The sequence below is a fragment of the Desmodus rotundus genome, chromosome 5 (assembly GCF_022682495.2).
Source record: "Desmodus rotundus isolate HL8 chromosome 5, HLdesRot8A.1, whole genome shotgun sequence".
Taxonomy (NCBI): domain Eukaryota; kingdom Metazoa; phylum Chordata; class Mammalia; order Chiroptera; family Phyllostomidae; genus Desmodus; species Desmodus rotundus.
This window is the reverse complement of record NC_071391.1, coordinates 144040364-144052510: the sequence shown is the minus strand read 5'-3', so window position 1 is coordinate 144052510 and position 12147 is coordinate 144040364. Positions and strand designations below refer to the sequence as shown.

Below are 12147 nucleotides of genomic sequence, written 5' to 3'. Positions count from 1 at the left end.
CCTTCCACACTGTAACCCCTGTGTGTGTCCAGGCCCTGGGGGGCTAACAAGCATCTTGGACCATTGAGAGGTATCTGTCCCAGAAGATGGGCCTGGGGCCCAGACCACTCGGGGGACAGTAACCCTGGCCGCTGATAGGTAGATTTTACGAGGTGGTGAGCAGAAGGGCAGTGATGTGGCTCCTTGTGCACGGCCATGGCCACATCTGACATTTAGGGATCAGTGTATACGTGGGGCTCTTGCCAGTGGAGGTTGCTGAGCCAGGTGGCCCCCAGCTGTGGCTGGGGCAGGATGGCCTGCTCCTTACCTGTCTCTGAGGCCCTCCTCACTTTCCCCACCTCAGCCCACAGTCTTCAACGGAGCTGGCTTCAGTGGGGGACCAGGACGGTTTCTGCAGCCTTCCTGTCACACACCTTGGCTCTTGGCACTCATGGGCCAAGATGGAGATTTCTTTGTTCTCCAGTTCACGTTGGATAATCTTCCTTTAAGGCACTCTTTTCAAACTTTTTGGACTGTTACATACAATAAGACTTATTTTACATTAAGGTATAGTACACATTCATAAATAGATATGTGAAAATATGATCAAAAGTTTCAAGTGGTAGTACTTTTCTGATCAAGGGTGTACTCTGATATTTTCTTCTCTGGTCCGTTCCGTCATTATAAAGACATATTGGACAACTCACTCAGTTGACGTCATGGGCCTGTAATGGGTCCCAGTGAGTAGTTTGGAAATCACCACCTCACAGCATTGGGAGACTCCGGTCTAGGAGTCTGGGGTAGAGTTGTGTGGGCTTGGGGAAACAAGTGAGGAATTTCCATGGGGGCCACACGAGTAGGTTTCTTCTTCTTCACTGAGTCTTTCAGTCTGGGGGAACACCCCCACGGCTTTGGCACGATCCCCATGGGTGCTTGCTGGCCCCCAATTCAGCAGAGCAATCTGGGGAGAGGACCAGGTCCTCCCATGACAAAGCATGAGCTGTGAGTTCTCTGAGTCTGTTAAATTACGTGCACAAACCACATCTCTCATGGCCAAAATTAATTAGCAAGGACAGGACAGGTCTAAATTCATGATAAGGAAGGAGCTATTTTCTTAACTGTTTCCTAATTAGCACCGGGCCTTCCCTTTCCTTGGCATCTGTAGATCATGTGATTGCACTGGGTTAATGTTTCATTTCTTTCTTGCTCCTCTTTGGGGCTGTAGTGCCCATCAGTGACCCCTCAGTGTCACCCAGAGGGTCCCAGGCTCTTCCAACCAGGACTTGGTGAAACCTTATTGAGGGCCTTTGTTCTTGTCATCTTCGGGGACAGCAGGGCATGGAAAATGTTTAAAAGATATTTTGCACAGGGCTTGGCACACAGGCACTGTTCAATTAATACTGGGCAGGAGTACCAGGAAATGCGTCCGACTGGACAATTCAAGAGAGGCTGCAGGTGGAATTTTCCGTGTGACTCGTGTAGATCACAGGAATTTCATAGGGGAGGGGAAATAGATGCTTAGATAGCATCTTATATCCTTTCAAAACCCCATAAAGTAGGCACTCATGATTAATTTATTGCCGAGAGTTTAGGAAGGCCTAGGGAGTTTAAAAGCCCTACCTGTGCAGTAGTGCAGGGTGTCAAACTCATTTTCACCAGGGGCCACATCAGCCTTTTGAGACTCATTCAAACTACAGACGGAACAATGGATTCTAATGTAACAGTACAAAATGTTCATTGGTCTGCTTTCAGATTTTCATGGCCACTCACCTTTAAGTTTAAGAAATACTACTTGTTGAGTTTTGGTGTAGTCTCAAAGGCTATCCTCAAGTGTATGAAAACTTATTCAAATCTGCCTCTTGTTTAACTATATATCTGGTTGGATTTTCTTTATAGATATCAACCAAAACAAGACATCTCAACATGTCGAATGCAGAACTAGATATGAGAACCCAGCCAGGCATTGCAAAATGTAATCAGTGTCACTTTTCTTTTTCCTTTGTCTAGGAAGTTATAGTTATTTTTCATAAAAATATGTCACTCATGTTAACATGTACTGGGCTTGCTCTTCTTAATTTAAAATTAAGCACTAAATGAATATTTTTAAATGCCCCAGTTTTAATTTCTAACATGGTGAAAGTCGATAGATGCAAGGCATGTTAATAAAAATTCTTTGGGGTCTTCAATAATTTTTAAGAGTGATGTTCTGTGATCAGAATGTTTGAGAATCATTGCCCTAAGGTCTCACCACCACCACCCCTACCCCCCCGCAAAAAAAAAGTGTGCTCTGTGGTGGTCTTTGGCATCCCAAAGTTCAGGTTCTTTTCCCACATCACTGATTTGCCACAGGTGGTGAGGGGGGTTGGGAGTCACACTCTCCCACTGGGGGAGGTTGATCAGAATCTCTCAGTCTCTGAAGGAACTTCCAAAGCTGAGCAACCATTTTCAACATAATTGCCTTGGAGTCTACCAGGCCCTGCTCTGCCTCTCTCTCTTTCCTTTCACCATGGTTTTCTCTTGTTCTCTCTTCCTCTGTTGTCTCTCTCCTCCAAATTCTTCCCCAGACCTTGCTTGTGTCCCTGACACCTCTCTGCTTTCCTCTCTTTTGTGCTCTGAAATGTTCCAGATGAGAGCTGCCTTTCATGGAAACCAGCTACATTGTACCGACTTTGCTCAGCTTCAGAGGAGGTCTCGGGGTCCTGGGAGATGTTTCTGGAGTTTTGAGGGGCTTTCCCAGTCCAGGCTCGATAAAAGCTGGGCAGGCCAGGGGGAGACCGAAGGCTTCTCACTGGAGAGCCTTGCACAGCGGGTGTGGAACTGTGTGATTTTTTTCCCCTTCCTTCCCTTCCTCTCTCCCTCCACATTTTCCCCTCCCTCTCTCCCTCCCTCCCTTCCTTCCTTCTTTCCTCTTCACCTGAGGACATGCTCATTGGTTTTAGAGAGAGGGGAAGGGAGGGAGAGAGAGAGGGAGAAAAACGCTGATGTGAGAAACATCGATCTATTGCCTCTCATACGTCCCTGACCAGGAAGTGCCCTGACTGGGGACTGAACCTGAAACCTAGGCATGTGTCCTGACCAGGAATCAGACGCACAACATTTTGGTTTATGGGATGACGCTCTAACCATCTGAGCCACACTGGCCAGGGCAAACTGTGTGATCTTTAAGATCCAACTCACATATAAATTTTGTGTCTTGCTGAACATTTAAAATCATCCTTTTGAACACAGAATTATTTCTGTTCTGATGCTTAATGGAAGACTGGGACATACTTAGCCTATTTTGTGCCTCTCATCCACACCTCGTGTCCAAGGCTTCAGACAGACTGTCCACCATCTGGGGCACTGTGGGTCTGATCTCCGCCGTCACAGTGTTAGTTCTTCCTGTTGTCTACCCCAAACTCTTCTGCGTTGCCTTGTCCCAGCTCCATGAACAGCTAGAATTGCCCTGGGACAGTCTGCTTCAGACAGACCCCTTCAAGGCCAAAGTAAGCTGTTTTTTAAAAAAAATTGACATAAAATTCATATTTTCCAAAATTCACCATTTTGACTACTTAGAAGTGGACAACTTAAATAGTTTTTAGTGTATTTACAATGCTGTACAACCATCATCACTATCTCATCCCAGACCATCTCATCATCCCCCAAAGAAACCTCATTAAGCACTTATTCCCTGTGATTTGCTTATTCTAGACATTTCATGTAAATGGAATCATATAATACGTGGAGGTGGATGACTCTAAAAAGAAAAAGGGAATATTTTCTATGACGACCATTCATTCTTAGAGTCAGAAAAATTTATTTAGAAAGTCAGGACTAACAATAACAAACTCATTAAGAAGAGTCAAGCTGGGTATTTTGCTTTAAAAACTTCTGATGGGGCTGCTGTTTCTCCATCCCAGAGCCGAGAAAGAGAAGTCGTGTGATGGGCGCCAGACATTCATGCAGACTGGTGGGGTTCCCCGGGGAGCCGTTGGCTCTGTGGGGTTTCCTTTAGGGGGAGAGTTGCAGCGCGTGTCTGAGGAGCTGCCCCTAACTCGGTGGGAAGGGCAGAAATGACAGCCTCTCACTTCCTGTCTGTGTATCCCACAGGGGTGAAGAAGAGAACCAAGGTCATCAAGAACAATGTGAACCCTGTGTGGAATGAGGTATGTGGGTTTGCTCATGTTCCCTGTCTTCCTCTCTCTCTGCGGCCACCACCGCTGATGGCACAAGTCAGGGGGCCCCTGCAGAAATGGGCTTTCTCAGTGGTATTGTCAGGGAGGGGAGGGGCTGGTGCTCTAGTGTGCCAGCTAAATCCTCTTGGCACTTGGAACCTGGGAGGACAGCTGGTGGCCTGGCATGCCATGTCAACAGATGCATCTGCCCTGTGGTGTGGGCGTGGCACGGGGAGGAGTAAGATGTCTGTCTGTTTCCTCCAGCTCTGGTCAACCAGGTAGAGGGCGTTTAGGGGCTCTCTGGCCTGCTTTTTCTCCCTTACACAGGCCATTCTCCCTGTCCAAAGCTCACCTCTTTCCCATAGCCCTCCTGGATTCACCAGGACCTCCTCTGGCCCATGCCGGGCCCCTGCCCTTAACCAGCGCCCTGCATGTGCCTCCCTGGGTGCCTTGCGTGGATGGGGTTGGGACGCACAAGGGAGCCCTGACTCTGAGGAAGGTCCTGGGGCCTCTGGCTGGGCCTCCCGAGTGTGGCACTAACTCATGCTGCCCACCAGAGTGGGGCCCGGCTCTGGATGAGCACCTTGACCGTGGTCCCTGCGGACTCTGTAGGATCACTGGGCATTTCTCCTAGCTGTACTTCTAGGCCTGGTGATTGGCGGCACTGAATCAGGGTGGGGGTCATGGGAGTCTGGCCTCCTCTCTTCTGCTGCTTCAGCCCTATCACTCTGAAGCTCTGCAACCCTGCCATTCATGTGTTCCTTCATTCACTCACGTATCCATCCCCCACCAGCCTCACTCATGGATGCCTGCTCGGTGCCCTTGGGGGGTCGGGGTGAACCAGACAGTCTCTTCCCCTAGGGGGCCACAGGTTACAATGTCTTTCCTCCTTTTCTTCTAGGGCTTTGAGTGGGACCTCAAGGGCGTCCCCCTGGACCAGGGCTCCGAGCTTCATGTGGTGGTCAAAGACCATGAGACGATGGGGAGGAACAGGTGAGGTGGGCAGGGGGTCTCTGTGGCCTGCAGGGACAGGTAAGGTCATGGTGGACATATATTCCAGAACCTGGGCCCCAGAGAGCTGGTGTTTCAACTCAGCATTTACTGAGCACCTGCCTCCCCTGGGCCTGGCCCAGTGGTGGATGTTGGGGAGTGGCTCAGCTGCAGCCTCAAAAACCCAGCCATGGATCAATCTGAGAGCCGCCCAGACTGCAGGGAAGGAAGTTGGGCTAGAATCAGGTGTGCACGTGTTTGCATAGACAGCCTGTGTCCCAGGGAGTGGGGAGGAGTAGGCGCCCTGTGTCCAGTGCCAGCCTGGGCTCCTGGGTGTGGCCCTTTCTCCTCGCCCTGCCCAGACTGGTGAGGGCAGTGGCACCCTGCAGGGAGCTCTCAAGGAAGGCTTCATGGAAGAGGTGGGCCTTGAGGGGAGATCTGTGATTTGGAAGTCGGAACAGGAATAATGGTTTCCACTGACTGCACACCACCCTGCTGTAGTGTTTTCTGTTGTTATTTCACGTAGTGGTGGGGAGGGTTTCCAGACTAGCAGGGGCAAGGTTGTGGTGGCATGGCAAAAGCGGGCTCTCTAGGCTGGCCATGGGTCCTTTCTCTTGTCATTGAGCTCCTGGCCCTTGTATGTGCTGCTGGTAGGGGTGGGGGTGGGCAGGACCAACCGAGTGTGCAGATGGATGTTATTTGTTCTCTGTTGGTTGTGGGGTAGCGTGGCCTGGGAGACGCAGCCTGTGAAGCTGCACAGCCTGCATGTCAGGGGTTCAGCAGTCCCTGCTGGGCGTGGTGGGGTGCAGCTGCAGCTGTGTCGGGTGCCGCCAGGGGTGGATCATGCTCTTGGTGCCATGTACTGAGCTCTGGGCACAAGGGTCAGGCATGATGGTTTAGTGACCTGCTCACAGGGGAGTCTTTGTTTGGGAACTGGGTCAGTACTGCCTGAATCCTGGGACGCCTGGCTGTGTTACCTTGGGGTGGGGAAGGAGAGAGAGGGAAGGGGGGAGGATTCAGAGACCTGGGGAAGGCTGACAAGGGTCTTAGGCTGCAAAACACCTGGAGAGTTGAAATCATATAAAGCTTGGAAGAAACCAACTGCCACCGTTTCTCGTGTGTCTGCTGGCCATGGGTACAGGGGGTGGTATGTGTGGGAGTGGGGGGTCACTTCCACTGAGCCCTTCAAAGGTGAGGCTGCAAGGTGAGTGGGCCCAGGGCCTGAGCAGCCCCATCCTGCATAGCGGGCAGGGGCTTGAATCAGTTCACACTAAACTATCCCAAAATGGGCAAACATTTTGTAGAAAACACAGAAACCTCTAAAAGGCAAGAATGATGGACCTGTGGGTCAGGAAGGGAGTGGTGCTGAGCACTGGGTGGTCCTGGAAGGCTTCCTGGAGGAAGACCACTCAGCCTGACTTAGAGGCTGGGGTAGGCTTTAGAGAAGGCATTCCAGTGTCTGAGTATGGAGGGCAGCCAGGCTAAGGCCTTATACGTGGGACTAAGTCACATGACATGTGAGCCCAGTGAGAAGGGAGCAGTGGGCCCAGCTTGATAGGGGCCTCCAATACCAGGCTGAGGATGACATTAACAAAACCACACCAGCTGACGCTTACTGAGAGCTAGCCGTGTGGCCCTGTGCTGAGCCTCTCTATACAAGATCTTTTTAAGTCAGTTACGTACTACTATTGATGTTATAATTGTCAGCATTACAGATGGGGAATCTGAGGCCCTGAGAGACTGGGTAATTTTCTCAAAGGCTAGTGGTGGCAGAGCTGTGATTAGAGGGCTCATTTGCAACAGGCTCATAATCACTGAACCTCTCAGAGGCTGCTGGAAGCCCTGGACGGGGGCGGAAACTCCTAGAGAGTTCAGTTCCCTGGTGATGCTGGCGTGGGGGGGGAGAGCTCAGCGAGGCAGAGGCAGAACAGTCTGGTTACTGCAGGGCATGCAGAGGAAATGCACGTTTCATTTTCATGATCAGATTCAGCATTTTACAGACCCTGTGGGAAGATTTCTAAGACTATGAAGGCAGCACAAGGTCAGGAGTCATGAATACGTGGGACCGTTCAAGGACCAGGGTGGTCTTCAGGGTGACACCAGGCCAGTGCCACACCTGGGCTGTCCTGGCTCCGTGAGCCAGAGGTCACATTAAGGGCCAGGCTGCATTGTACCTCGGGGCCCCCTGCTTGGCCCCTGTGGGTGTCCTCCTGGGGGGAAGCCAGCTCTCAGAATTCTCCTCCCACGTGACTAGTTGATTGCAGGGCCAGTGTGCTTAATCAGTTCCTCAAACATCAATTTGCAAAAGAACGAATTCCCATAAGTTCCCAGTTTACCAGAAACGGCTTTCTGATAATCATTTGAATGTAATTTTTGAGTTTTGCAACCATATATCAATTTTGCATTTCTAGCAATTAAAAGTTAAATAGTAACTAAACTGAGTTTAAGTGTATGTAAACTTACATTCATAAACATGTGAAGAACTTCAGAGGTTGCTCAGACAGCACTGTCACGTGTAGAAATGACAGAATTCTGGCTTCGTTGTAGGAGCCGCTGGGGTACGCAGCCTTGACAGCAGTTTGCCTGAATGCCCAGCCTGCCTGAGCGGCGGGCAGGAGGCCGGCTGCTTACCTGCAAGGTGGCTGCCAGGTGCCTCCGTGGTTGGACCTCACAGTACTTTCACCTATGAAATGTGAGGAAGGAACCTGAGATTAAGAATTCTGAAGCTACAAAAGTAAGAAACATACCAGGAAGTAACAAGAGTAACCCCGTGACATTTTTCATTTTGAAAGAGAAGAGGGAAAAAATTCAGTTCAATGAACATTGTAAATAGAACACCTACTCACTACCCTCCACTTGTCATTGGTCAGGAAGCAAACAGGGAAATAACAGGTGTAACCGTGACGGTCGTCATCTGATTGTCCTCAGGGCTTCAGTGAGGTCACCCAGGGTTAATGATGGGACAGCCCCCTTCATAACTGGGAGCTTTGGTGTGTGTCCTGTGTGGTTGTGGCTGGTCCTCCTTGGGTCTTCTTCCAAGCAGGCGGATCGTGCGTAGCCATCTACCGTCACTCACTCCTGCGGTCTCCCTCTGTCTGGCCTTGTCTCCCTCTCCCTCCCTCCCTCCTCTGCCTCATCTGTTTCTAGAGTTCCCGTCAATGCCTCACTTACTCTTTAATCTCAGTCTCTCGCTTTGCTTCTTTTCCTTCCTCACCCCCCTTTCCTTTCAGTCTTTCTCTCCACTGAGTCTCCCCTACCTCTACTTTCCTGTCTTTCTCCATGGCTTTGGGGGCATTTGATGCTCTGTATTTCCGCTGACAGCCGATGGCAGTTTTGGTTGACTTCGTTGTACCAGATTGGTCTGCTGGCCTGGAGTGGGACCTTGGGAAACCTTGGGAGGGGAATCTCAGGCTGGGAACTGCCTGCTGGCTGCTCAGCACCCCACCCACCCTCAGCCTGAGGGACCCCAGAGTCAACTGAGAGGGGTGAATAAACTTTGTGTTGATAAAATCTGGTTTGAAATTCGCATAAAAGGAAACCCTATTCCCTAGGGACGGGAGACACTCATTGCAAACCCAGCTGGAGGTCCTGGACTCCTGTCCCAGGCTGCACTGAACAACTCACTTCCTGTTTACTCTGGCTTCTGGAGAGCCAGCCACTGGAGGGGATGTGACCCTTGATCCCCACCAGCTGTTTTGACCCCTGGGATGTTCAGCCCAGAGGTTCCTAATCCAGCTACACCATAGCACCCTTGGAGCTTCTACAGACACCACTCTCTGGCCCCCCTGCCTGTCCCCCTCCCCTGCCCCCCCATAGAAGTTCTGATTTAATTCGTTGGGGGTGGGGCTTGTGCATCATTACAAATTCCCAGGCTTCAGGTATTTCTACTGTGCAGCCTGGGGTGGGACCACTCACCTCAACTCCAGACCAGTGCTGCCCAGTGGAACTTTCTAAGACGATGGAACTCTTCTGCGTTGGCTAATGTAACTGGGGACTGTCGCCAGATGCGGACCAGGCCCACAGTGGTCTGCCTCAGGCCGGTAGTATGTGGGTTCTTGACTTCGTGTAGAAAAGATTTCACAACAGGATTCTAGGTGATTTTGCGAGTACATTTATTAAGGCTGGAAACAGTGAAACAAAGGAAGGACAGGATAGAAGAAGCTAGAGGAGAGAGAGCAGGCAGTGCTCTGCTTTGGCTCCCTAGAAACGTTATAGGAAAGAAGTGAGCCAGGGCGGGGCTGCTGTTAGCTCACTGGGAAGTCAGAGAAAAGGAGACAGGGTCAGGGGGTAAGTCAGCCCTGGATGAGCTGCCGCTGTCTGCTGCTCCCCTGGTTTCAAGTCTTGTGCCGGACCCTTAGAGTTTAGAAGGAAAGTGGAAAGTTCATGCCAGAGAACAGGCCTGGGCGTGCTGCAGAGCCAGCCTTGCCTGGTCTTTGTCTTGAGGGTTCTTATCTCTTCTGCCAGCGAGAATCTTAGGGGAGGGTTTAAGCAGAATATTCATCAGCTTTCCAGAGGTGTTTTTAGTGTGCTGATGCATCAAAATGAGTGTATAGGGGTGGTTGGGATTATTCTTGGTCTGCTTTACTGTTTTACTTTTATCTTGGGTCTGTCTGGCTCTTATCTGGTTTTTGTTATTTCTTCCCCTGACTTCATCCGTCCTTGGGTTTGTCTGGTACAAATGGTATTAGCTGGGTCTCTGTCCTCTATCTCCCTGACCAGAGTGATTTAAGCTATTTATTCTCTGGTCTGGGAGGAGAGGTACAAACCATTTGTTTTCGAGTGTCCTTGGGTAGGGGAGATAAGGTCTTACAGTTTTCACTAGCTGGCTGTCAACTGGTCACATTGTTTGGCCTTATTTAATTATCTTGTCTCAGTTTCCCCATTTTACTTGCCAGGGAATTTTCCTAGCTTCTTACTCTCCTGCCTCATTACCGAGTCTTAAATTTTACTTAATTTTAATTCATTCAAATGTAAATTGCTGGTGTGCGTGGTGGCTCTGCGTTAGGCAGAGCAGCTCTGGATTTTTAGAGTGTTCCAAATCCTGGCTGCGTGTTAGAATGACCTGGAAGCTTTACACTTATTGATTCTAGAGGGGAAGAGGTAGGGGAGGGAGGGGGGAGGGAGAGAGAGAGGAACACTGATTTGTGGTTCCACTTATTTATGCATTCAGTAGTTGATTGCTGTCTGTGCCCTGACCGGAGATCAAACCTGCCACCTTGGTGTATCAGGACGACGCTATAACCAGCTGACCTGCCCGGCCAGGGCATGACCTGGAAGCTTTAACAGAGATCAGTGTCTGTGTGAGCTCGGCACTAAATTGATTAAAGGACGAACTGGAGTGGGATGCCGGCGTGGGCTCTTCTTGACACTGCCCGGGGGAGGCCAGTGGCACCAGGGCCGGGCACCCGCTGCCGTAGAGCAATGCTGGCACTGCTGCACGGCGCTGCTTTCAGTCTTCCCACGGACTAGCTGAGGGATAAACACAATCTGTTACCCTGGTGACAGTTCACGTATGCCATTTTCAGTGGACATGATGTCCAGACGGTGACCACGGGTACAACTGCACCTGGTAAATTGGTAAGGCAATGAAAACTGACCGAAGAATCTTGTCGGCAACTGTCAACACTGACCTGGAAAAATGGGATTTGATAGAAATAATTCCACACACACACACACACACACACACACACACACACACACACACACAAACCCCTTAAAATGAAAGGGAGCTATAGTTGATAAAGCAAAGCCTGATATGTACAAAAAAATGAAATAAATCTTTGAGCTAAATTTTTGTTGGGAAATTTAAACAGAAAACAGATAGTTATCAATGACAATAATTTTGGTAAAATAAAAACGAAGATTTTTTTTAAAAGGGAAATTTAATTGCATTGTTTAGAAAATGTGTCAACAAATTAAATGGGCTTAATTTGTTCTGGAAAATGCATTCCCAGTAGAACTTAATTAATGTAAGTGTATTCGTGATTTAAATGTTTGGTAAATATGAATGTGGAAGCAAAAGTCTCCATGGGGTCAAAACATCCACCTGCCAGAGCACCAGGGTCCAAATGACGCTCACCCTGACTGCAGCAACTCGCTGGCCCAGGTCTGCCAGGCCCGGGTAGGGCCGTCAGCTTCAGCGAAGAAACATGCAGGATGCCCAGTGGAGTTCGTATGGCCCCACATTGCGTGGGACATGCTTATATCGAGAAATAATTCGTTGTTTACCTGGAATGTAAACTTCCCAGGGAATCCTGTATTTGATCTGACAAGCGAACCCCGGGTGACTGTGTGCCCAGCCCGCTTTAATCAAGAAGTGTGGAAGGAAGGAGGCCTAGGTTTACACCCAGGAACAGTTAGGAGGACGTGCTGCCTTTGAAGAGGCTTTCCTTTAGGCTTCCACAGTAGTGTTTTCTTTGGAATAGTGTGAGCCGCTCGCAGCCTCTTAGTGACCCGGTGGCACTATAGAGTGGGGCATGGAGGGGGTTCTCGCCCAACATAGAGTCCCCTTGCCTGCCTTGCCTCCCCCGTGATCTGTGTTGGCCATCAAGGGCCGCACTGGCTGGGGTCCCAGCAGGCAGCTGGGGAACCTCCTTCTCCTCCCTTCTGCAGCTGCGCTGCCTCACACCCCACACTGGGCTTGATGAGCTGGTCCAGGGGAATGAGTGTGGACTTTGGCAAAAGCTGGGGTGCAGTCTCAACAGCTGTGAGGCCTTGAACAGGTAGCTTAACCTCCCTGAGCCTGTTTCTTCCTCTGTAGGGAATATGGAACCAAATGCTAAAGCACATCCGAGGGACCGGCCACAAGGGGTTGCTCAATAAGCTGCAGCTCCTTTTGGCACATGCCCTTCTCCTTCTCTCTCCCGTTGCCCTCCTGCTCACCCTAGTTGCTTCAAGTCCTACTGAGGCAGCGCTTTCCCATCAAAGGCTGCTCTCCTCCAGCTTGGTTTGAAAAAGGACTAATTCATACTGAAGCGTTGGTGGCAACTTATGGCTTAAGCTCCTCTGGGGAACCCGGTGGATG

The 12147-nt window shown here is 50.2% G+C and overlaps 1 protein-coding gene across 21 annotated transcripts in view; it reads left to right on the top strand.

The window, feature by feature from the left end:
- Positions 1-12147, top strand: part of DYSF (dysferlin) — a 202305-nt gene that overhangs the window by 16159 nt on the left and 173999 nt on the right. For all 21 annotated transcript variants that reach the window (XM_053924834.2, XM_053924830.2, XM_053924832.2 and 18 more), the window contains exons 2-3: positions 4069-4124; positions 5035-5126. In XM_053924834.2, coding sequence (XP_053780809.1) covers positions 4069-4124; positions 5035-5126 — 148 coding nt within the window. The remainder of the gene's footprint in view (positions 1-4068; positions 4125-5034; positions 5127-12147) is intronic.